We start from the raw sequence: 25,533 nt of genomic DNA, 5'->3' as shown, positions 1-25,533 counted from the left end.
GCATTATGGGAGCACTACACGACTTGTCAACATTAACCTTGTAAACACCTGCCACTGCAACTTCCTCTTGCTCAGGAAGTGGTGAGTATGAAAAATGTAGAGCCGTAACATAGCAATAAACAGATCAACAAATAACAGGTGAGCGATATACAAAGTTATACTGAAGCTAAAGAACCGTCAATGAGTGGAAAAGTGAAGCAACACACTAGCACAGTTAATGATTCATCTGCAGTTTCACCTCCTGAGCGATAACAGAGAATATTCCCACATTTCCCCCCTGTCTGGTTAAGAAAGAGCCAATGGAGAGTGGAAGGGACTGAACACTAAAAGAAAACAAGAGAAAATTCCATTGGAAAGATTATGGGTTCCAGGCACACATTAAAAGACTGCAGCTTCAAAGTGAATTCAGAATTTCGGGCTGCTGGACTGCATAAACTTAAGGTATGCATTTAGATTCTTCCTTTACATGTATACTCAAATAAATGTGATGACAAATCTAGATTCTGATACAGTGGTATTTTCACATGGAAAGCACCTTCCATGACTCAGGTTAATTACCCAAGTATACAACACACAATATTGTGTAGGTGGGTTGTATCCAACTAAGTTCTATTCAGAATCGGTTCATTGAAATTCCTGTTTCTTTCAGTGGGCCCACTGAGTATCACTGACTTTGGCTACAACACTGTGTGAGTGTACATGCAGATGTAATACTACCTAGGGTATCAAAGCTGTTCTATATTGAATTAAACAAAATAGGTCAAGTTAAGCAAAAAGGAAAATTGACAAAACACAAGGATATTTTTAAAAATAAAAAAGAATTTGTCTGACAAAGCCTGAGAATCTTCTGGGAAGAGATGCGAGACTTTTCCTGTTTAGATGAAAGCCAAGGTTGCAGAAAAGTGACTTAAGTGTATTATGCAAAAAAGGACCAACAATGCAATCCTACTTGCATTTACTGAGAAGTAAATCCCACTGAGTTCAATGGAACATCCTCTTGGATAAGTGTGTATAGGACTACAGCTTAAACTGTATGCATTTTTAGCTAACATACACATTTCTACAAAGCATATTTCCCCAATACAATGCCTTTTTGTAGTGTGTGTGTGTGTGTGTGTGTGTGTGTGTGTGTGTGTGTGTGTTAGTTCAATCCATTCTGAAATACGTGAACTTCCGCATCAACAGTAACTGTCATAGTTCTATTTGTTTTCCATACACACCATGTTTCATTCCTTCTGAGTCTCAACCTCAGAGAATAGCATCAGTCAGGAATCTAAAAGAAATAAATTATGCAATGAGTAAAATGTTATCCAGCTCTTTCAAATTCCAAAGTCTGCATTTGCTCCACAGGCACTTTGTTGTTGTTGTTGTTGTTGTTTTGAAACTACAGGTGTGTCCCCAAAGATCTCTGCAGGGCTTTTAAAACTGTAAAACTTTAAGCCCTTTGGAGGAATTGAAATTAAAACTAATTTTGGTAAAAATCAAAAACAAAACAGAAACCTGTTGTATATGACATTTCTTACTGGGTTTCTTTTAAATGGCTCTGACAGAAATTAAATTCCATGTTTCCTATTCAGCTTTGGAAGTTTTAAAGAGTAGTGTTGTCATTTTCAAACTGGGGCTTCTGTGGGAACAGGAAACTATTTACTATGAGTTGCGTAAATTAAATGTGCTCATTTGGGATTGCAATAAAAGATGAGTTGAGCAAAAAGTGACTCATATCCATTGCATGAAAGGACTGGTTAACATCAGTGTTCATTTTGGGATGGTCCACCATGTGCATGGTGAGAAAAAACGCACTTAGGTCAATACTACACCTGCCATGGGATGTCTAATGTTTCTCAGAAAGATGGTTGCAAATTCACCAGTGATCCAAGTGAGCGGTGATCATATTCATTCTCACAGGACCCCTGGAAAAGACCACCTGAAACAATCAAGATAACAGGAAGGGTATAGTGCAATCACATACATAGTTGTGATTGCACTATTGTGATTATACATAACATAATTGTTATATAATCAGTGCAACAGTGCACCCCAACTCTTGACAAAAAAGAAAAAGGTAGACTGACCACAAAAATTGCATTTCTCTTGGCCAGAAGGATGACTTCCTATTGCAAACCACCTTTACCCTGATGCAACTCTGCATGGGGCAGGATTTTCAAACCATTGCAGTAATGAGGGTGAGGGAATCATAGAATTGTGGAGTTGGAAGGGATCCTCAGGGACATCTAGTCCAACCCCCTGCAATGCAGGAATCCTTCCCTCAGCTGTCCCTGGGTGGACTCAAACCACCAAATGTCCGGTTAATAGGCAGACACACTGACCCATTGTGTTGTTGTAATTTTGCATTCCACGTGACCTGTGTCAGTTGGTGTCAGTTACCCTGTCTGAGGTAAATCTGTCTGTGTGCTTCTGGTAACTTCTATGGAGAAGTTAGTTCTCTTTCTTTTGCTTTAGGACATGAAGAGATTGTATGTGTTCATCTTTTGTCCAGCTGTTTGTTAAATAAATGTTTGATAAATTTTTCATGCCAGCCTCTGTAGTGCCACTTCTGCTGTGATAAGAAATCTGAAGGTGAGCCTAGCTTACTGAAGACTAGGCCCTTGATTTTTGCTACTCCTGGGAAAGGAACTCAACTGGCAGTTATCGTCCGGTGGTGAAAGAGCTAACTGGGAGGGCAAGTCAGTTGCTCTGGTCTCCCTGGAAATATCATAACATGTGCCACCCTCTAAGAAGAGGGTGAAAGGTTGTTTTCTGCTGCTCCAGAGAAGCGGATACGGAGCAATGGATTCAAGCTACAAGAAAGAAGATTCCACCTAAACATTAGGAAGAACTTCCTGACAGTAAGAGCTGTTCGGCAGTGGAACTTGCTGCCAAGGAGTGTGGTGGACTCTCCTTCTTTGGAGGTCTTTAAGCAGAGGCTTGACAGCCATCTGTCAGGAATGCTTTGATGGTGTTTCCTGCTTGGCAGGGGGTTGGACTGGATGGCCCTTGTGGTCTCTTCCAACTCTATGATTCTAAGAAGACAAAAGCTTGTTGTCCATGCTTACTCCTGGTCTGCTGCTCTGAAATAATGTATCTATCGGTAACAGGGCTACATGTCTGTATTTTGGTTGTAGGAACCATGGGGTGGAGTCCTGTGTGCAACAGCACCCATTTGTATTTAGAATTCTTCATACACCCTTGTTCCCTGGCTGGTAGACTGGCCATGTAAGATTTATCGAAAAGAAAAGAAAAAGGAGGAATAAATGCATTATTAGAAGAGAGGAGAAGAGGTTTGTATTAGTGTGTGCTAATTTATATGTCTGGGAAGATGCAAATTAAGAAATAATTCCTACAATTTAAACAGAAACGTGTCTCACTATAGTATTGAAGACAAAGAACAGGTGACCCACATGGCTTCGGTGGTGTCCAAAACTGACTGCTGGATAATTTCAAGTCATCGTCTGTTTCTTCATATCTTTAAAACTGGATTGGGCTGGACAGAACTTTGGCTAGAGGACTGCTTGAAACAGAGGCTTCTCCCCTGATAACCTCACTCGCAGGGCAGGGCACTTTAAATTCAAACATACATTTAATATTGAGCTCAATGGCATTTACTGCTGGGTAGACATGCTTTAGCTCAGGCATCCCCAAACTGTGGCCCTCCAGATGTTTTGGCCTCCCATGATCCCTAGCTAACAGGACCAGTGGTTGGGGAAGATGGGAATTGTAGTCCAAAACATCTGGAGGGCCAAAGTTTGGGGATGCCTGCTTTAGCGTCAACTAGTCACTGTGAAGTTGAAGATGTATAACTATAGTCTCAGATGACATGCCTTTACAGCCATGGAAACCAAGTGTGATATCTCAAGAGTAATAAACAGACTCTAAAGTTGCAATAATAAACTCACATAAAGGTAAAGGTAAAGGTAAAGGTAAAGGTACCCCTGACCATTAGGTCTAGTCGCGGACGACTCTGGGGTTGCGGCGCTCATCTCACTTTATTGGCCGAGGGAGCCGGCGTACAGCTTCCAGGTCATGTGGCCAACATGACTAAGCCGCTTCTGGCGAACCAGAGCAGCACACGGAAATGCCGTTTACCTTCCTGCCGGAATGGTACCTATTTATCTACTTGCACTTTGACTTGCTTTCGAACTGCTAGGTTGGCAGGAGCAGGGAATAAATCCCACTGAAGTCAATGGGGCTTACTTCTAAGTAGACATGCAGAATATTGTACCATTAACCTTTGCAACAGGACTCTAACGTTACAATTCTGCATTTGTTTATTGAGAGGTAAGCACCATCATGTTTGATGTGACTTACTCTCAAATAAGTGGGCATAGGAGTTCAGCCTTAATATTATATTTCATTCTTTCCCAGTTGGCTTAGTAGGTCCAAGTCTATATTTACAAAATTATTTCAAGGAATTAATGATCAAATGTTCTATGAAAATGCCAGGGTTCTCCAGGGGTCCTTTAGGCAGACTCTTATCTAGATGTATGTAGTTATTAGTCTAGCAATTAGCTACTGTCAGACAAAAGAAGCTTTGTATATAATTTGAATTTTTCCAGCTCTCACCTACAATCACAGTTTTTTGTGCTAGCATTCTTTGATATCTATTAAGGCCATCCCTGTCTAAGGATCTAATTTCATTCTTGTACAAGCATGAGCTTTTATTTGTCACTCCAGCAAGGGCTGGGCTGCCTCAGGTTATATTACCTGCTTGTGTCTGCAGAAGGCAGGCTTACCAAACTGGAAAATCCAGCCTTTATTTGCGCAACTCTCGAACGAGAATTTGCATTTCCCGAACGCCGATAAAACTGGGACTTCTCAACTTTTACGTACTGATTTTTCCAAGAGCTCACTTGAAATCTATTTTTTGTTTTTGTTTTGAAGCATTCCAGTCTATCGTCCTGTTTCAGGGGCACAGGATATGGAACATGGGAAAAATAGAAACTTTTCAGTTTTGGCGTGTTATCATCAGAAACATACCCAGGGCTGAAAATGAAGCGGAAGTTAGTTTTTCCTGCTCACGTGTCCTGTGTTGAAAAGTTCTTCACTGGGAATTGGAAGCAATGAATGGCCATGAGACCATTGATTTAACAACATTAAGTAATGAAGAACGGGAACATGAGCCTCTTAACCCTGAAGCCCATAATGAGGTAGGCCACTGAATTATTCTCTGTTTGGTTAAAGTGTGTTATTACAATTGACCTGCATTGTTTCAGAATAATAAAGAATTCTCTTGGGACAAGCTTTGACTTTAACAGTTTTAAAGATAGATATAGATAGATTAGATAGATAGATAGATAGATGTGTGTGTGTGTGTGTGTGTGTATCACACAGAAAAATTGGGAAATTCAGTGTAAAACACCCCTCATTTAACAGATACAACATCTGTTTCTCAGTATACCAACATATCAGTTTCAGGAGTGTAGCGATGCATGAATCAGCCAGCTTCAGTTTCTCTCACTTCCTCATTTTTCTAATCTTAATCTTGCCACATTTCCACATCAGTTTGCAACTTTTAAAAAAGTTGTCATGGAAATTCACCAGCATTTCCGTGTGTGTTCTCTTAATATACACATTCATGCATTCAATTTTATCTAAAGTACACATTTTGGCAAGCAGTTTCCCAAAATATAATGCATTTTTTGCATGTTGTTTTATGCACACTTTCCACTAGTGTATGCCTTTGTGTATATTCCTTTTTTTCATTGGAGAACCGTGTCACAAAATTCAGAGAAGGGTGGATTCTGAGGGATAGTGCATTTTGCTTTGCATATGGTTTTGAGGCATGCAAATTAGGTAGGTTCACATTAAGATCTATACCAATAGGTATCTAATTTGTAGTTTATTCTGGAGCTCAAGTATTAGCCTGGCTAGCAGAATACCAGCTGTTTTGGTTTGCTAATAGAGCTAGTAATCTGAACACAGACATTTCAAAAGGCATGTTCAAGTCAAAATGAATCTTTCTCTCTCCATTACCTGTTTTGGGAGCCTTAGGCAAGCCACTTGCTCTTAGCCCCCATCTCTGCCATCTGCAATATGCATAGGATGGGCAAATATGTGAATTTGGGTTCTCTAGATTTATCTCTCTTTTAATGGTGAGTTGTAGGCAGCCTTAAGTAAGTCACTCTGGCCCCATCTATAGTGGCTTCTTAACAGCCAATAGCTTTACAGCAACCCTCTCCCAACCAGATGTTTTGGACTACAACTCCCACAATTCAAATGATCAACAATATTAGATTAGTGGTATCAACCAGATCTCCATGAAATCAGTGTGTTTTTGATCACTTGCTTTCTGGGCCTAAGCAAGGATGTGATCTTGTACAACATGAAAAGCTGGCATACCCATGATCTGACAAACATCTGGTTCATTTTACTCTCTAATGTTCATTGGGCTTTTGCACTGTACTGCAAAACTCTGTTCCCCAATCCACAAAGTTGGCACGCGTGTCACAATCTAGCTTTGGTGAATTCCTGCCTTCCTGAAGACCTTTGATTCAGTTGCATCCATTTCCCATTTCTTTACAAACAATCAGTAGATTTTAGCTCTTTGAGTTTGCAGTTTGCAGTACTCTACATCTGCTTTCCTGGACTAGAACCTTAAATGATTCTGTCACAATCGACTGTGTTCTTACAACAATCATGTTGCCATTATCATTTTTTTTAACTTTTCATGATCAAAAGCCTTACATTTATGTATGTTATGTATACATAGCTTTCATCTAGTAAAACTAATGTGGGTTCTGATTATTTTACAATTAAGCCCCATGTATGTCTGCTCAGAAGCAAGAGCCATCAAGTTCAATGGGGCAGGTAAATGTCTCTAAGGTTGCTGCCTTAAAAGGGTTATCACTCTCCCCCAGTCATTAACAGTTCTTAGAGTGGGGCGGGGGAATCTGCACATAAATAAAAGATATATACTTTTACAAGTTCATAAAATAAAATCCAATAGCCTAACAACAATCTCAGTTGCTTCTTATAGAACAAACAATAGCATAACACCCAAACAAGATATTGCTACCAGCAGGTTGAGGTGATCCCCAAGGCTTGCTGAAGTACAAACAAATCTTGGTGGTGGTAGGGGACCTAACACGTTGGGAAGGTGGGAATCTTGTGAGAGGAGGGATGGGATGGAGTATTGTGGAGGAGCAAACAATACAGTGGATGAACAGTACAATGTACTCAGGACAACACTGCAACATTTTATTGCAAGTCTCAGTTGTTAAAATAAAATATTTAAATCTGCATGTGATTTTATTCCTAGTTAGTCATGCACATTTTTTTGTATTGTGATGTGCTCACTATCATATTTATGGGTTACAGGTAGGTAGCCGTGTTGGTCTGACGCAGTCAAAATAAAAATAAAAAATCCTTCCAGTAGCACCTTAGAGACCAACCAAGTTTGTCATAGGTATGGGCTTTCATGTGCATGCACACTTCTTCAGATACCTGGTTGGTCTCTAAGGTGCTACTGGAAGGATTTTTTATTTTAATTTATCATATTTATGGTTCAAGAACATGGATTTAAAGGCTACAGCTATTCACACCTGAAACTGTTGTAACCCTATTGCTCTTTATTTTCAACAAAGGTGGTGCTGGTTTAAGCAAGTATGCACGTGATAGCAAACATCCGGCTTAGCAAACACAGATGTTTACTAAAGGTGTAACAGTTAGCTCTTCAAGCTAGGAACTTAGTACGACAGCTTCTACTTGTTGAGTTCCAAGCTCCAACATCTCCTTTGGGGGTTTCCAATATTGTTATAGACTTGGGGTAGGAAGAATGATGCTCTTGAGATGTTGTTGGACTCCAACTCTTGTCAGTCCCATCCAGCATGAGCAATGGCCAGGGATCATGGAAGCCGTAGTTCAACATCTATTTATTTTTCCATATTTTTTATTCATTTTATAATAAACACAGAATACCAATACATATTAAAACAAAACAAAAAAACTTAACAAAAGCATTATAAAAACAAACAAAACATATAGCTACTTCTAATCACATATTTTACTATCTCAAATCACCCCCTTTCTGATTTTCATTTTTATCTAGCAATTTAGCAATTTTCATACATAATAACTTTAGCCATTTTCAATAATCTAACCTTACACCATAACTTTAGCCATTTTTAATGATCTAACCTTCATTATAATTTCCTATCCTTTTGACGCTAACCTTTAACTAATTTCAAACAAATTTTACCTTATACTTCACTCCCTACAGCCTAAAACCACTTCCAACAATACCCATAAATTTAAATATTTTCAACTAATTTTTTAACCATTTCCAATCTTCTCCCACCATCTCTTCTTTCTGGTCACGGAATCTCCCAATCAATTCAGCAAGTTCCATAAATCAGTCCAGTTTCATTCTGGGTTTACCTGTCACAAAACAACAACTTTTTCTATTCACCCCACTTCCATTCTGAAATGTTTAAAAACCAAAATTCCTTCTTCTCCCCCTGCTGCCCCCCAAATATCACCAAGTCTTTAGATGGCCAACGTCTAACCCTGACATTTTCAGCTTTCCTCTCTAATCTCTATCCCAGAAATAATTCTTGCTCTCTCTTTTGTGTGAATGTGATGTTCCTTAGTGCTTCTTGCTGACTTTTTCCCAAATCTCGGCCTTTTCCTTCTTTATGGGTTTTCAGTTTTTCACCAACCAATAAGTCCTCAGTTTTTTCTCCTTTCCCCTCTTTTCAGGGATTTCCTCTTGTTTTGTCTCATTCTTAATAAATTGCTTCATCTTTTTAATCTGAAATCCATTCACTTTCACCTTGCTTTTAATTTCCGACAGCAACATCAAAACTGTCTCTTGAAAACCAGATGTTGTTTTGTCTGTTGGCATTTCTCCGTCTTCAAGGATACAGCAGAGTTTGAAAAACAAAATGGTGCAGTCTGTACCTCTGGACTTGAAAATTGAAAGTTACAACCGAAATATTATTCTAAGTTCAGTTACTTAAGTTCCTCAGACCATTCCAAAAGAAAGTAAATTGCAATTCCTGATGTTACAGTCAAATTTATTTCTCTTCTACCGCAATAAGTTCAAAGCCTCCAGATACAAAGCAAATTCCTTACTGATGATGTCATAATGGTGTCTTGCTGTGTCGACGGGGTGCCGCTTCCAGAATGAAAAGTGGCTTTTCTCAGTTCATATATAAGAACTTTGGATAAATAACACTCCCCCCTTACCCTGCTTCTGGGGGGGGGGGAGTTTAAGTTCAATCTTTGGAAGTTTAGATGTCACAGAATATTTCCCCGGCTTCAGGGAAATGTAACTGCTTTCCAAATTACTCAGTGGTAAGGGATCGACTTCCTTTTTTTGAATCCCTTTCCCGTGACCTAATTTCCCCAATTTTATCTAATAAATCAAATACTCATGGTACAGTCCTTAATTTAGCAATAACTTTGGAAGAATTGATTGCTAAAAGCCTCTCAGGCCCGCAGCTTTGTGCCATCAAAGGAAGCCTTGCATCCGATGCACCGCGACTCCGACCCCCTTGCTCTCAGAGCTCAGAAACTGAGCTTACTGGGGAGGGGGGAGCTTGCTTTTTGGCGTCTGCCAGATCCCATGCCCCGCAAATGCTCAATTTTTGGTACTCCTGGGAGGCCGCTGCACTGTAGTGCATTCTCCCTGCCTTTGATGCACTGAGGTCCCTTCAGCCAAAGGGTCCTCTGCATGAGATAGCCGCGCGATCAACCAGAAGTCCTAGTTCAACAACATCTAGAGGCATTGGTTACCTTGATCTACAATGTCAAATCTCATACATTTGTGTTGGAATAATTCAATTAGATATTGCTTTCAATCTTTCACATAACTTATTAACATGTTCCCTCCCTTTTACTCTTTTTTTGTGTGACAGACATCAGCCTACTTCAAGCCATGTTCTAAAACTGTTTTTTGGAAATGCAAGCTGTGGATGATTTTAACTTCTGCTTTTCTGGTGTTGACTCTTGTGACTATTCTAAGTTTAGTTTTCTATTCAGGTATGTACCCTTCTTCCAATATGAAATGACATCAAAGATATGTGGGGAGAGCTACTCCCTACCATGGTGTCAATCCATCTCAAGTTACTTGTGACTAACAGGGCAGCCCTTATATGATGTCTACGCCGAAGTAAGTCCTACTGAGTTCAATGGGCCTTACTTCCAAGTAAGTGGGTATAGGATTGCATCTGAATTCCCTGTGAAAAGCTTAATGTAGTCATCTAGATTGGGACTTCTATGGCAGCGTACACACCATACATTTTAACGACACACATACCCAAGAATCCTGGGAACTATAGTTTATCCCCACAAAGCTACAATTTCCAGAACCCTTCGCAAACTACAGTTCTTAGGATTATTGGGGGGGGAGTGCTTTAAATGTAGAGTGTGTATACAGACAGTCTTTCAATCAATCAATCAATTCAATTTTATTCGACCGTCAGTCAGAAATAAACATTTATCAGACAGTGTTTCTATGACAGTTCTGTGTAAGGAGGGGTACTCCTGTGGATTAGAAATGGCACAGAATTTAAAACCAGCATTGCCCCTGCAGTTAGACTTTTATCTGAAGACTTGGAATCAAGGCTCACCTTTGCCTTGAACTTCTCATGCGATCTTAGGCAATGTCTCTCACCTTTCTCCATCTACGAAAGAAAAATTAGGATTCCTCCTCACAAAGCTGTTTTGACTATGATGCAAAACTAACAGAACATTCAAAATTTAACATGTTATAGTTGGTTTAAAAATGGCTTTCAGGCTTATTCAGTTTTCAACAAACTTTTATTTCTTTGGGGGTTATAGATCATCACTGAAAGTTTATTACACATAAAGCGTGTGTGTTTGCATAAAATGGCTAAGTGTTAAATTCCCCTCCTGAGCACTGTGATCCCAATCCGAACTTTCACCACAGCCACTTTATTTTTTCAGAGCACATGATACTATTCATCCTATGCACTGTGTCTAGTTAGGTCCTAAGAGATAGCTGTGTTTGTATGCTGTGAAAGAGAGGCACCACCCAGTGTCTGGGTATGCTAGCATTACTTCTGCTTTGAATTTGGCCCTGGGAGTAAATGCAAGCATGTGTATTGAACATTTGCTGAACATTCAATTAAAAATGTATAAGGGGGAGAGTGTGAAAGAGCCTAAATGTGTACAGACTGTACACATAATTAGAAAACTTTTCAAAGACAAGGTCACTGGTTTTATTTATTTGCTTCACATTTTTTCCATGCCTCTTTTTCAAGAGGCTTGATCACGTGAATTGAATTTTCCATGTGCAGTTTGTATACACTCATCAGTGCTTGAATGCAGGTAAATGGCTGTGCATAAAGCCATCATTCTACTCTCTGCCCACCCACTGCTGTCCACGTGTACATGGGATAGAATGGGCTGTATTTGCAAGGTTCCTGCACTGAGCAGGAAGTTAGTCTAGATGTCCTCCAACTCTAATCCCCTATGATTTTGCAACAGCCCAAAGTACTGTTCTTGGTTTAATGAAATTGAAATATAGACATGGGTTTCATCTCATTGAGAGAAAGGTGTTGTTGTTGTTGTTGTTGTTGTTGTTGTTGTTATTTAGACGCACTATATGATGAAATATATATTGGGTAGCTTTTGACAGTTACTACAAATATTTTTATTATTATTATTCTAGCGGTTTACATAGATGAAGATGACTACTGGGACCCTGAATCAATAGCAAAGAGCAGTCTTCATAATTTCACAGGGATATTAAAAATTCGCTGTACTAATTCTGACCTGCAGCTCTCGGAATCTGCACTTAAGTTGATTTCTGAAAATCTTACTAAGAGGGTAAGTTTTCCAGCTAAAGTCCCATGGTAGTATCCAGTGACATCATTGCACAAATTGAACAGTTTCTGGCGGTGCAACAGAACTTCCTTTACATCTCCTCCTGTATTTATTTATTCTGCCAATTCATCCTGCATTAAGCAGTATAATGGACTGGATGACCTTCAAGGTCCTTTCTAACTCAAATGATCACATGATCTCACACATGAACATATTTTCTGTCCCGTTCTTATAAGGCACAAGAGCCTCATCCTGAGGAGATGGGCCATAGGTCAGTAACAGAGCATCTGCCATGCATGTGGAGAGTCCAGGTTCAATCCCAGGCAAAAGGGAAGAGAATTGCCCTCTGTCTGAAAGCCTGGTGAGCTACTGCCAGGAGGGAAAGATGGGAGAGTCATCTCCTCCACCCCATACAATTTCCAGGTAGGGACTGCACATTAAGATGTACAGTCATTTCTTGGAAGTTTGTTTACACACACACACACACACACACACACACACACACACACACACTGCAGCCACAAAGCTGCTCTAAACAAACCAAAATATTTAAAAGGTTAAAGAAATAAGGAGGCAGCCCTTGGACCAATCCCCAGCACCTCCCTCCCTCTTTGTAAAAATGGGTGGATTTGTCCACCCGTCAACAAGGGAACGTGGAGCCAGTTCTGGGGGAAATGAAATCTGTTCAGAATGGCTCTATGGTGAGCCATCCATCCTTATTGTTGCCAAACAATATCTCTCTCTCCATTTTGAATAGAATATTCCAATGAGATCATTCTTATCTCACGATGTGTTGTCCAGGGGATGGAGGAGGCAGAGTGCTGAGATGAGCATAGCACAGCTTCAGTGGCTGGCTCCTGAGTGCGAGAGAGGAGGATCCACCAGCCCTTGAAGCTGTGTCATGCTGGGATCTACACTCAGCCTCCTCCCAATGACGCTTGTTGCACACATGAACTCACAAGCGCGCCGTGCACTGAGCCCCCTCAATCTTGGGTGCAAGTTAGCGCCTCTGGTGTTGTCATTCCCAGGAGCATTCTTTGGGGAAGAAGATAACTCTTCTCATTGCCCAAACAGGTCAGCTGCACCCCCCCCCCACCTCCCAGGAATGTCCCTGGGAATAATAGGATGCAGTGGCAATTGCACCAGGGACTTCTAAGCTACATGAAGCCTTGTCCATCTGATGGTGGTATTTTCATTGTGCATATAGGGCATATCCCTTGGGTAACCTAGTCAGAATGTTAAGATAACATTTCCCCACTTAGAAAAGCAGGAAGGGTCGCTACTTGGGAACTAGTTGGGAAACCAAAGTGATAGGAAGGTGTACTTTTGCCTTCAAGGAAAGAAGGCAGGATGTAATTGAGGCAAGCAACAGGCCCGGCTCTAGGTATAGTTCCGGTGGCGTGGGGCACCAGGGCGCCGGGCCGGCAGGGGGGGCGCTGCGCAGCAAAGCCGCACGGAAGCCGTGCTGTGCGCTGCGAGGGCGGGGGCGCCGGAGCGATCTCCGTGCCTCAGCGCCAGGGTGCCCGACCTGCTTGAGACGGCCCTGGCAAGCAAAATGTCAGAAGGAGACTCACTATTTATCTAAAATAATTTGTAACTCTGTAGCTGACATTTCTGAAGTGTTGTACCCCATAAGGCATGGGTGTCAAACACAAGGCCCGGGGGCCTAATCCGGCCCGCCAGACCTCGTCATGTGGCCCGCGTAGCCGCCGCTGACAATAACCGCTAACAGTAGTTCTGGAGCCTGCGATTGGCCGAGGGTCAAAACCGGGGGCGGGGCTGCAGGCGGAGGCCGGGGCGCTGGAGCCGCGCTGACGGCCTTGGCCAGGGAATTTCAATTTCGAATGAGGCTGAGGGAGGCGGTGGCACAGCGGCCAGATGGGGAAGTGAGATGCAGGAGGAGGAGGAGGAAGCCCGCCGAGGAGGTAGGAAAGCCCTACAGGCGCCGCTGGCAAAGTTGGTGCCGGGGCGGAGCAGCGCTGGATTATTTTTTTTGGCGGGCTTTGCTGTTGTCTCCGAGAGCGAGTGAGGCGGCACTGGGGAGCCGCCACCCGCCGCTTCCCTTCCTCTCCTTGGCTGCATCCGGGAGGTGGGCGAGCGAGCGGGCGAAAGGGACGCGGAGTGAGCCTGAGGGGAAAGTAGGCGAAGCGCAACAGCCGCTCTCTTGATGGAGCCGGGTTTCTCTTCCCTCTTCCCCTGTGTTCTCCTCATAGACACTCGGGAGGGTGCCTGGCTTTTGCTCTGCCCCCCACCCCCGAGCCGCCCTTTGGCTTCTCAGTTCCGGCGGAGCTGCTCACCGGGGGGCGGCTGGGAGGGAGGCGGCAACGACGGCACGGGTTCCTGCTCTTCCCGCTCTGCCGCCGCCTCCTCTCAGCCCCTCATGATGTAGGGCTCCAGATGGAGTCGCCTCGCGGTTTGAGTAGGTGGGAGGGGATTGGGGGGGGGAGGTTTTCAAGCCTCCTCTGCCTGCAGTCCCGGTAGGGAGAGGCGGCGGCGAAGACGACAACAGCGCGGGTGGGGGGAAGAGCAGATCTGAGGCGAAGATGCACATCTGCTGGGGCTGGGGCTGCAGCTGCCACCGCCTTCCTCCTCGGGAAATCCGCTGCCCTCCCTCAGCGCGAGGGGAAGGGACTCTGGCGCTGAGGAGGGAGGATGCAAAAGCAAAGCAGGGAGTTGGCGCTGCACCGCATGTTCCTGCCCCTCTCCAAAGCATGGGGTGGGTTGCAGCGTGTGGCATCCTGCCTAGCGGGGTTTGGGTGCGCGCAGGGCGGGAGAGGGAAGCCCTCTTTCCATCTGCAGGTTTTTAATCCCAGCAGTGGCTTTCTCCTTCCTGCCGAAGGTTTAGTTGAGCCCCCCCCCCCCCGGAAGCCGTCGATCCCCACCTTTTGTTCAAATTTCCCTCGTTTAGATCCCCTCCCACACACGCGCCACGACGCAGGAATGTGATCCGCGTGGGGGCGGGAATGAGCTTACATTATTACAAAAACAGTAATAATAGAATGCAGTGACAATAATTTACGATAATAAAGAGTGGACACATAGTCCTACAGACACAACCGGCCCTTTGAGGGTGACCAAACTGCTGATGCGGCCCCCGATGAATTTGAGTTTGACACCCCTGCCATAAGGTCTCGTGCATTCTTTCTTCTTATAGCGGAGTGTCATGGAGAATAGCTAAACAATATGAGTGCAATGTGCAATATCAGGAACCAGTGTGGTTCAGTGGTTAGTGTGTTGGTCTAGGACAGGCATCCCCAAACTGCAGCCCTCCAGATGTTTTGGCCTACAACTCCCATGATCCCTAGCTAACAGGACCAGTGGTTGGGAAAGATGGGAATTGTAGTCCAAAACATCTGGATGGCCGAACTTTGGGGATGCCTAGTCTAGGACCTGGGAGAGACCTGGGTTCATATCCCCACTCAGCCTTTGTTTGTCTGTTTGTTTGTTTGTTAAATTTGCATACCATCCTTCATCCAAAGATCACAGGACAGTTCACAACATAAAAATGTAAAATGAAAACACATGAAGCCCAGTGGTTTACCTTGGGCCAGTCACTGCCTCCCAACCTAACCCACTTTACAAGGTTGATGTGGGGAATAAACAAAGAGGATGACAACCATGCATAGCTGCCAAGTTTTCCCTTTTCTCGCGAGGAAGCCTATTCAGCATAAAGGAATTTCCCTTAAAAAAGGGGAGAACTTGGCAGCTATGCAACCATGTACACCACACAGAACTTCTTAGAGAGACATAAATGCAATAAATAGATAGATAAGTGAATATGTGTCAGTAATTAATGTCTTCTCTCTCAAGCTTATAGGTGTATACAGTCATTCACCTGCACTTGGACAGTATTTCATCACGGCTGAAGTTGTTTCCTTCAGGTAGGAAAGTAGAGTCAGCTTCAAGGATTCAATTATGTGATTTAGAACACCTGAAACTGAATGGGGGGTGGAGTGTGTTGAGAAAATTTTAACACAGTCCATATTAAATTTCTTTAAATGATCAGTCCACTTTTTAAAAAATTTGTTTCTTGGTGGCCCTGTTTTGGCTCTACTTCGTTCAGCACTCACCACCTGTTGTAGGGCTACCATTTCCCCCAAAGTGAAAATCCAGACAGAGGTTTTTTTTTTTTAACTTTCTCGTTGAAGTTGTTGAGCTTTTTTTTGGGACAACCCCCCCCCCATTTTTTTGTTAGCCCAACTTGCCGATTCAGCAAAAATCTGCCAGGACGCCATTTTTCTCAGTGATTCCTGGACGTTTCTCAGTGATTCCTAACCTGTTGCTATTAAAGTATTAAGGGTGGCCAGTGCAATAACAGTCCACCCAGCAAGCTACATTCATTCCTCTTCACAATGATTAAGGATGCAGGAGCCCTACAATATAGCTTGGGGGCTTTAAGAAGTTGTTGGTACACACTCCCGGTGAGTTGTTGTTTTCTTTTTTAAAAAAGCCACTCCAATATGAAATGGCCTCATCCCAGTATACCTGAAGGAGCGTCTCCACCCCCATCATTCAGCCGGAGGTCCAGCGCTGAGGGCCTTCTGGTGGTTCCTTTACTGCGAGAAGTGAGGTTACAGGGAACCAGGCAGAGGGCCTTCTCGGTGGTGGCGCCCACACTTCCCATCAGATGTCAAGGAAATAAACAACTATCTGACTTTTAAAAGACACCTGAAGGCAACCCTGTTCAGCGAAGCTTTTAATGTTTGATGTTTTATCGTGTTTTTAATATTCTGTTGGGAGTTGCCCAGAGTGGCTAGGGACACCCAGCCAGATGCTTACATTTTTTTGATGCAGAGGAGAACACCCCAGGCTTTCTTTGTTTTTTGCTCCCAAATGTGCATTTATCACATTACCTCATGCATAGCTGCCAAGTTATCCCTTTTTTAAGGGATTTTCCCTTATGCTGAATAGGCTTCCTCGTGAGAAAAGGGAAAACTTGGCAGCTATGCCTCATGAAGTGTATTTAAAGTAGGGGGAAGAATAGCTGTATAACCCAATGGCTTCTCATTCCCACAATGCTTCTTTCCTTCTTACAGTAAAGAAAACAACTCAGCATCCTACATTTTATGGTTCACATTGCCGCCTAAGACTGAAGAGTTTATGAAGTCTAGAATGAGTGAAGGGATTGTGATGAATATTTTAAGGCAAAATATTTATGAAAAGGAAGAAATAGGTGGGCTGAATGTACCTGATTGCACAAGCGTGACACTTGATCCAACTTCCCTTGCAGTAACGCGTAAGTACCTCATGCAGTGAAGAACTGTACTCTTTATTTTTAAAAGCGTGAATTTTCTAGAAAGGCCATTTAGTGAACGAACCTCTCTGTAATATTTCACTCCCATAGATTATATCCAGGGAACTTATCTGATTAGCGCAATAACATGTGATAACATCTGATTAGCACAATGGGACTCCCTATCCTCATGTGCCTCCTCCGCCCCTAATCTGTTCTGGTGTTTCTTCCAAGTTTCTGGAGAAAATTTGAAGGTGAGGATGCAGGGAAAGGAAAACCTGTTGTGCAGGCATGCATCCTTGTGCCAATGGAACAACTTTGCTGTGTACAACCTTAAATGCAGATTCTGTGAATATTCTGATTCCCTTACTGTTGTATAATTGCCAGCGTATAAAACAACAGTACAGTCACACCTTGGTTTTCAAATAGCTTAGTTCTAGAACGTTTTGGCTCCTGAATGCCGCAAACCCGGAAGTTAGTGTTCTGGTTTGTGAACTATTTTTGGAGAGCCGAATGCCTGACAGGGCTTCCACGGCTGACGATTGGCTGCAGGAGCTTCCTGCAGTCAATCAGAAGCTGCACTTTAGATTCCGAACATTTTGGAAGTCAAACGGACTTCCGGAATGGATTCCATTCAATGTCCATTGACATCTTTAGATCCGGCCAATATGGCCAACTATCGCCCAGTCTCAAATCTTCCATTCTTGGGCAAGGTGGTTGAGCGAGTGGTTGCTGAACAACTTCAGGCACGCCTGGAAGAAGCGGACCATTTGGATCCCTTCCAGTCAGGATTCAGGCCTCATCATGGGACTGAAACTGCCTTGGTCGCACTGGTCGATGATCTCCGGCGGGCTAGGGACAAAGGTAAGAGCTGTTTCCTTGTTCTGCTGGATCTCTCAGCGGCTTTTGACACCATCGACCATAACATCCTTCTGGATCGTCTAGAGGGTTTGGGAGCTGGGGGCACTGTCATGCAGTGGTTCCGCTCCTTCCTCCTGGGCCGTGTTCAGAAAGTGGTGGTGGGGGATGAGTGTTCGGACCCCTGGGCTCTCACTTGTGGGGTGCCTCAGGGTTCTGTCCTCTCCCCCATGCTTTTTAACATCTATATGCAGCCGCTGGGAGAGATCATCAGGGGGTTTGGGCTGGGTGTCCATCAGTATGCTGATGATACCCAGCTCTACCTCTCTTTTAAATCAGAACCAGTGAAGGCGGTGAAGGTCCTGTGTGAGTGCTTGGAGGCGGTTGGAGGATGGATGGCGGCTAACAGATTGAGATTGAATCCTGACAAGACAGAAGTACTGTTTGTGGGGGACAGGAGGCGGGCGGGTGTGGAGGACTCCCTGGTCCTGAATGGGGTAACTGTGCCCCTGAAAGACCAGGTGCGCAGCCTGGGAGTCATCTTAGACTCACAGCTGTCCATGGAGGCACAGGTCAACTCTGTGTCCAAGACAGCTGTTTATCAGCTCCATCTGGTACGCAGGCTGAGTCCCTACCTGCCCACTGACTGTCTCTCCAGAGTGGTGCATGCTCTAGTTATCTCTCGCTTGGACTACTGCAATGCGCTCTACGTGGGGCTACCTTTGAAGGTGACCCGGAAACTACAACTAATCCAGAATGCGGCAGCTAGACTGGTGACTGGGAGCGGCCGCCGAGACCACATAACACCGGTCCTGAAAGACCTACATTGGCTCCCAGTACGTTTCCGAGCACAATTCAAAGTGTTGGTGTTGACCTTTAAAGCCCTAAACGGCCTCGGTCCGGTATACCTGAAGGAGCGTCTCCACCCCCATCGTTCTGCCCGGACACTGAGGTCCAGCTCCGAGGGCCTTCTGGCGGTTCCCTCACTACGAGAAGCCAAGTTACAGGGAACCAGGCAGAGGGCCTTCTCGGTAGTGGCACCCACCCTGTGGAATGCCCTCCCACTAGAGGTCAAAGAGAACAACAATTACCAGACCTTTAGAAGGCATCTCAAGGCAGCCCTGTTTAGGGAAGCTTTTAATGTTTGATGGATTTCTGAATTTTAATGTTTGATGGATCTCTGTATTTTAGAATTTCTGTTTTGTTGGAAGCCGCCCAGAGTGGCTGGGGGAACCCGGCCAGATGGGCGGGGTATAAATAATAAATTATTATTATTATTATTATTATGACTGTATTGCCATTGGTTCTACATAGTGGAGTTAATAACCGCTTGTTTAACCTGCTCAAATATTGCACTAATGACTTTGATCATATCCACACTATATCCACACTTAAAGCACTCTTTTACCACTTCAACAGTCATGGCTTCTCCCAAAGAATCCTGGGAACTGTAACTGGTTAAGGGTGCTGAGCGTTATTGGGAGACCCTGAACAAAGTACAGTCCCTAAGATTCTTTGAGGGAAGGCATGGCTGTTTAAGTGGTATAATAGCACTTTAAATGTACAGTGTGGAAGTGGCCTTTATGTCTGATCATATATTGCATAGATAATAACTTTATGATCCAGAAATAGACTGTCTGTGTATGTGTTGGCTTATGTCAGGCATAGGCAAACTCAGCCCTCCAGATGTTTTGGGACTACAACTCCCATCACCCCTGACTACTGGTCCTGCTACCTAGGGATGATGGGAGTTGTAGTCCCAAAACATCTGGAGGGCCAAGTTTGCTTATGCCTGGCTTGTGTGTTCTCTCTCTCTCTCTCTCTCTCTCTCTCTCTCTCTCTCTCTCTCTCTGTGTGTGTGTGTTTGTATGTATGGCACATATATAACAATTGGTTATATTTTGTAAATTTGTGGATGAGCATAAATTAGAGAAGATAAATTAGGGGAAATGTGCCAATCACTTATTAGTTTTAGCAATGGCTTTCTTTCTTCTTCTCAAAAGTAGTAATATTCTTGTTTCTAAAGAAATACAGATTGGCGAATAGTATGCAGAAGCGTGAATAGTACCGTAAGCAGACTGGTGGAGCTCCAAAATGTCATCAGAGGAAGCCTCATATATGGAAACAATGGCATCTTGTTCAAAGAACTATGGATCATTTCCAGCATGTCCCCAATCCTCTTACTGAAATCAAGAACTTCAGGAGAATATGACTGCACCAGTCAAGTGGATAAGATGGTGGCCCCTGGCAATGCTACAGGTGCCTGTTTAGAAGAACATATGAGTTTGTTGGACTGCTATCTGACCACAACCAAATCTGGTTGTTTGCAGCTTGATTAAAGGAGAGTTCCAGAACATAGACACATAAGGTTTCATTCAAGCTTGAGCTGTTCCTTAGCATCATGAACCCAAAGTTAGTAAGGGATCATTCTGAAAGCCATTTTGGTTTCTCAGTTAAGAAAGTCTTTCCAAGTTTCTCAGCAGACTGCTGGACTGTGTGTATTAAGATGTCCAGACTCATGTTGTATTTGTGGGTGTTTTATGACACTATAAGAGTGTTTCAGTGGTGGATATATTCAGATTTGTTAGTCGTTCTGTTATTCTTGCATCCACATTACTACTGCCTGGAGGGGGTATATAATGCGACAAAATCTGGACAAAAAACCCCAAACATTTGTGTGGTATGAAAAGTTACAGGATAAACTGGTGGGCAATGAAGTACCGGTAGTATGACCACCCCAAAGCATGTGCAGGTGTAAATAGTATGTTAAGCAGGATCATGTGTGATCCAATAGCATTAGAAGCATAAATCATCATGAATGTGCAATGAAAGGGTAGGCAACCTAATGCCCGGGGGCTGGATGGGGCCCAATCACCTTCTCAATCTGGCCCACGGAAGGTCCAGGAATCAGCATGTTTTTACATGAATAGAATGTGCCCTTTTATTTAAAATGCATCTCTGGGTTATTTGTGGGGCATAGGAATTCATTCATTTCTTCCCCTTCAAAATATAGTCCAGCCCACCACACGGTCTGAGGGACCACAGCTGAAAAAGGTTGCTGACAACATGACATGAGAGGTATATGCTTCCTATCACTGGCTTTGGTCAATACTCTGAGTGTAATATTCTAATACAGTTAGAGTTCCTGAACACTCTTGAATGGCAAGCCCAGAGATACAACTAAGGCAGGTCTCACTGAATCCAGATCTGACATTTTGAGGAACAGAAGCAGTGGCAGATACCTATATAGAATCACTCCAGGCACTGGCGGAGGAACGGAGCAGGCGGGCGGGTGGAGTGCACCGTCCCTGGCACCATCGGGGAGGGGGTACCATTGCAGCTGCCCCCCCTGGACACGCGCTGTGCACCCCCACCACGCCGGGTGCCATGCTCCCATGGGTGGCACGCCATGCACCCATGCCACACGCCCCTCTCGCGGGGTGGCGTGCCATGCCCCCAGGACATGTGCCAGCCATGCCCCCGCCTGCTCTCCGCCCCCGGGGCTGGAGCATGCAGCTTCGCCACTGACTCCAGGCCCTTCTAATACCTGGGTAGCCAGTTTCAGGGCTGAATCCAAACTACAAACCTGAGTCTTCAGAGGAAGTGCAACCCTATTCAAGATAGGCTGAGCCCCTCTTCTCTGATCTGCCTTATTACTGATCAGAAGCACCTCTAACTCTCCTAGATAAAGCTTCAGTTTGTTCATTCACATCCATAAGGTCAGGCACTGAGGACTTCACGTGACACTAAATGTGTGTTTGTATTTACTGTGTCGTCTTTTTCAAAATGCAAATTATATCAGTAGCGGGTGTCGTGTTGATAATTAATGGTATCAGAGCGTTCATGTGGGGAAGGATTTAACTCTCTCCTCCCTTGCTGCAGTCCTGAGGAAAACCCCTCTTCTGGTGTCAGTAATGCTTTGGTAGGAAAAGCCCCATTAGCACCAATGGGGGATTTCCTACCAATACAAATGCTTGCTTCAGTGGAGGGTTTTCCCTCAGAACTGCAACAGGTGACTAAGGAGTTAAATCATTCTTCTCTACCTGGGGACCCAGGTGGGGACCCAGGTGGCGCTGTGGTTAAACCACTGAGCCTAGGGCTTGCTGATCAGAAGGTCAGCGGTTCGAATCCCTGTGACGGGGTGAGCTCCCGTTGCTCGGTCCCAGCTCCTGCCAACCTAGCAGTTTGAAAGCATGTCAAAGTGCAAGTAGATAAATAGGAACCGCTACAACGGGAAGGTAAACGGCGTTTCCATGTGCTGCTCTGCTTTGCCAGAAGCGGCTTTGTCACGCTGGCCACATGACCTGGAAGCTATACGCCGGCTCCCTCGGCCAACAATGCGAGATGAGCGCGCAACCCCAGAGTCGGTCACGACTGGACCTAATGGTCAGGGGTCCCTTTACCTTTACCTTTACCTACCTGCTCTATGGTGATAATTATGCTATTTGCTTTTTTCTTAAAAAGAAGAAGAAGAAGAAAACCCTACTTTTTCAGTGCAAAGCCATATTTAATGTCATGCATAGCTTGAGCTTGATTCAGAACTTGAACAGCTCCCTTGAATTTAGATGGAAAGAGAAAGAGATGGTCCTGGGTTGTATCCAACATAGTTGGTGTTCTACTCATGGAACAGGGCTTACCCTTCCTCTTCTACCTGCCCCTCCCCAAATCTGCTCCCTCTGGGGCAGATTAGTGTGTACAAGGAACTGTAGGGATAGGAGAGTAGGAGGAACCTCCATTGCACAAGTGGGATGGCTGTGTTGGAGTCAACTCACTGAACTCCAAACCTCCAATGACCTCACCCAGCAATTTCATGCATGTGTTACATATCATGAGGGACAAGATGGATCATAGGCAACGGGTGTTTCCCCAGTATCCCTTTCTGAAACTACCCTTCTAAGAATAACTAGAGCCATCTTAACAGGGTAAAGGGAAAGGGACCCCTGACCATTAGGTCCAGTCGTGACCGACTCTGGGGTTGCGGCGCTCATCTCGCTTTACTGGCCGAGGTGTACAGCTTCCAGGTCATGTGGCCAGCATGACAAAGCCGCTTCTGGTGAACCAAAGCAGCACACGGAAACACCGTTTACCTTCCTGCTGCAGCGGTGCCTATTTATTATTTGCACTTTGACGTGCTTTCGAAATGCTAGGTTGGCAGGAGCAGGGACCGAGCAATGGGAGTTCACCCCGTCGCAGGGATTCGAACCACTGATCTTCTGATCGGCAAGCCCTAGGCTCTGTGGTTTAACCTCACAGCGCCATCTGCGTCCCCGACCTTAACAGGGATACATTCATAATTAACAAATCACAGTATTAAAGAAAACCAACAAGGAATTCTTATGAAGGGACCCAAGAGAGGAATCAGTAGGTGTTTGTTTCTTTATTCAATAGATTTGTAGCTCATTGTTCAATGTGAATAATTTCCAGGGTGGTTTACAGTGACAGCTAAAGGCCCATTGCAACCATCAGTCATTACATGTGACATTTAAAGAGAGAAAACACCTTTTTTATTTCTTCAAAGTTTATTTTAGATGAGGAAGTACCCCAGTTAGGAGAAGCCCAAGAGACACACCCACATGGGCAAGCAAACTCTTAGATAGGTTTCCATGATCCTGTGGAACTTCCTCCCAGTTAAGATTAGACAGGGGGCCTCACCATTCAACTTCAGGAGCCTGCCCAATACCTTTCTTTTTCAGCAGGCATTTTTCTGTTATGATTACTTTTGATTGCTTTCATCCATTGTATAAATTTTAATAATTTTTGTGTACACTGCTTAGAGACTTAGGTAATTAAGCAGCAGATAAATATGTCAAATAAAATAAAATTTGGCTCCTTCTCTCCCGTGCATTAAAACTCTGCTGCCTCCACCCAAGTCAACCAAATCCCAGACTGACCTAAATCAGCCCAATTCCATTTGGGATCTGGGATGTGATCAGATCCAGCCTTTGACTGAATGACCATGGCAGTGGACACCAGCCACGCTGACCACAGCTTTCTTCCCTTTCTACTCATCACATCTCATGAGCTTTATTGCTGCTGTTGCTGCTCCTATTGTTAATGACCCACATTCACCATAACTGCTTGGTAACAATGTAAAAATGCAACATGAAAATCACGTAAAACAATTTACAATCAAAAGATCAGGAAAAGTCCTAACCCATATATATCTCTATTGAAGGCATTGATTTAGATTCTCTCTCTATTCCCTATGAACCTTTCTCTGATGCCTCTGGATCTGTATGGATGTCATTATACAGTGGTACCTCATTTGTGCTGTCATTTTCTGGAGACGGAGGTCACTTCTACACAACTTGTTCATCAAGAATTAATTCTGGTTTCCTTGTGTTGTGTCAAGCAAGTTGTGATCCACACCTTCCTCTGCAATTTCCCATCATGTGGGGAAAGGCCAATCTTTGGGTGAAATGGGTTTGTTGTGCAAGACCTCCAAACCACATTTAATTGCACAACCTGCCCTTGCCAGTGTGCAATTGAATGCCACCCCAAAGTAGCAGTGCTCCAGAAACCCCCCTAGCCAGGCTCTGCAATAGGCTTAAAGAAGTAACTACTTACTTACTTCTGATGTGAAAGCATTTCTTTCTCCCCAGGCAGGGCAAAGGCTTTCTGCTGCAACATAAAAACCAGAGGAGCTGTTTGAGAATGGAGTTCAGCCAGAATGTACTGTAAATGCTTTCCCCTTCTGAATATCTGTTCCCTACCTAAGATGGGGAGACCTCTACCAGATCAGGGCAATAGCTGAGTGGTAGAGCATCTGCTTTGCATGCAGAAGGTCTCAGGTTCAATCCCAAACATCTCCAATAAGGGCTCTGCCTAAAACTTTTGGAAGGCCACTGCTAGTCAGTGTAGGTAACCCTGAGCTAGATGTTCTGGTTCAGTACAAGGCAGCTTCCTATGTCCCTTAGCACCCGTTTCTCCAACTTCTTATTTCTTCTGGGTGTCTTAATACACAGGAAAGGCAGAGGAATGTCAAAGAGGAAAAACAGATTCTACATACGTGAACGGGTTTGTGAAGTGATTCACACAGCACAATAGCAAACACAAGACTTTGGAATTGTCTTTCATTCTTTGCGTTGGTGTCTGTTTTTATATGAAATAATGCCCATACCCCATCTGAATATGAAACGGTCCTGCTAATAGGGAAAGGGGAAAGTTTCAGTATAGTGAGGAGAGCCCACAACTTAACATAGGAAGCTACCTTATAATAATGAATTAATAGAAATAACAAATTAATAGAAAAATGCATAGAGTTCATGAAAGCCAAACTGGACGGCATCGGATGGAGGTCTTATCCCCACCACCTCAGCCTCAGCCCAAGGAAGTCCAGCCTTAAGATGGTAGAACATCACAATCCTTTAGGTTTAGGATCCCCCTTCTGTATATCTAGGTTTGAGATCCTCAAGCATTATTAAACCCAGCCTTTTTCTCTGGCAGGGACTCAAGGTGGCTTACAGACAAAACAAGAGCAGTTAAAACAAAGAAAAAGAATAATTTTAAAAAAACCATTAAACATTAATAGAATTAAAACTATATCTACATATCTATAGCTATATATTATAGATTAAAAGCATGCAGACATAGGATGCTAAGTATACAAGAAGTCTTGTCTCCCAGCATCCTTTTATAAGTACAGCTTTTATTAA

At 43.8% G+C, this 25,533-nt stretch overlaps 1 protein-coding gene across 3 annotated transcripts; it reads left to right on the top strand.

The window, feature by feature from the left end:
- The first annotated feature begins 232 nt into the window (after positions 1–232).
- C4H3orf52 (chromosome 4 C3orf52 homolog) lies at positions 233–20,067 on the top strand. Of its 3 annotated transcripts, none has more exons than XM_035114773.2 (7): positions 241–441; positions 4,879–5,144; positions 9,855–9,978; positions 11,633–11,790; positions 15,598–15,668; positions 16,824–17,023; positions 19,905–20,067. In XM_035114773.2, exons 2-7 carry the CDS (start codon positions 5,058–5,060, stop codon positions 19,922–19,924), a joined length of 660 nt encoding a protein of 219 aa, XP_034970664.1. In that variant the 5' UTR covers positions 241–441; positions 4,879–5,057; the 3' UTR covers positions 19,925–20,067. The 3 variants fall into 3 exon arrangements, with proteins under 3 accessions (XP_060129657.1, XP_034970664.1, XP_034970665.1); XM_035114774.2 differs by having other exon boundaries at positions 241–3,278; XM_060273674.1 differs by lacking the exon at positions 19,905–20,067 and having other exon boundaries at positions 233–5,144; positions 15,605–15,668; positions 16,824–17,021.
- Positions 20,068–25,533: the final 5,466 nt, after the last annotated feature.

This window comes from Zootoca vivipara, chromosome 4 (assembly GCF_963506605.1).
Source record: "Zootoca vivipara chromosome 4, rZooViv1.1, whole genome shotgun sequence".
Classification (NCBI taxonomy): Eukaryota; Metazoa; Chordata; class Lepidosauria; order Squamata; family Lacertidae; genus Zootoca; species Zootoca vivipara.
Note: the sequence above shows the minus strand (reverse complement) of the source record. Positions and strands in the feature narration are given on the sequence as shown.

What these genes read in the sequence shown, in the direction of transcription:
- C4H3orf52 (XM_035114773.2), top strand. Translation starts at nt 5,058, where the DNA reads ATGAATGGCCATGAGACCATTGATTTAACAACATTAAGTAATGAAGAA. An exon ending in ACCCTGAAGCCCATAATGAG is followed by an intron (nt 5,145 to 9,854) that starts GTAGGCCACTGA and finishes TTTGTGTGACAG; the next exon opens with ACATCAGCCTACTTCAAGCC. An exon ending in GCTGAAGTTGTTTCCTTCAG is followed by an intron (nt 15,669 to 16,823) that starts GTAGGAAAGTAG and finishes TCCTTCTTACAG; the next exon opens with TAAAGAAAACAACTCAGCAT.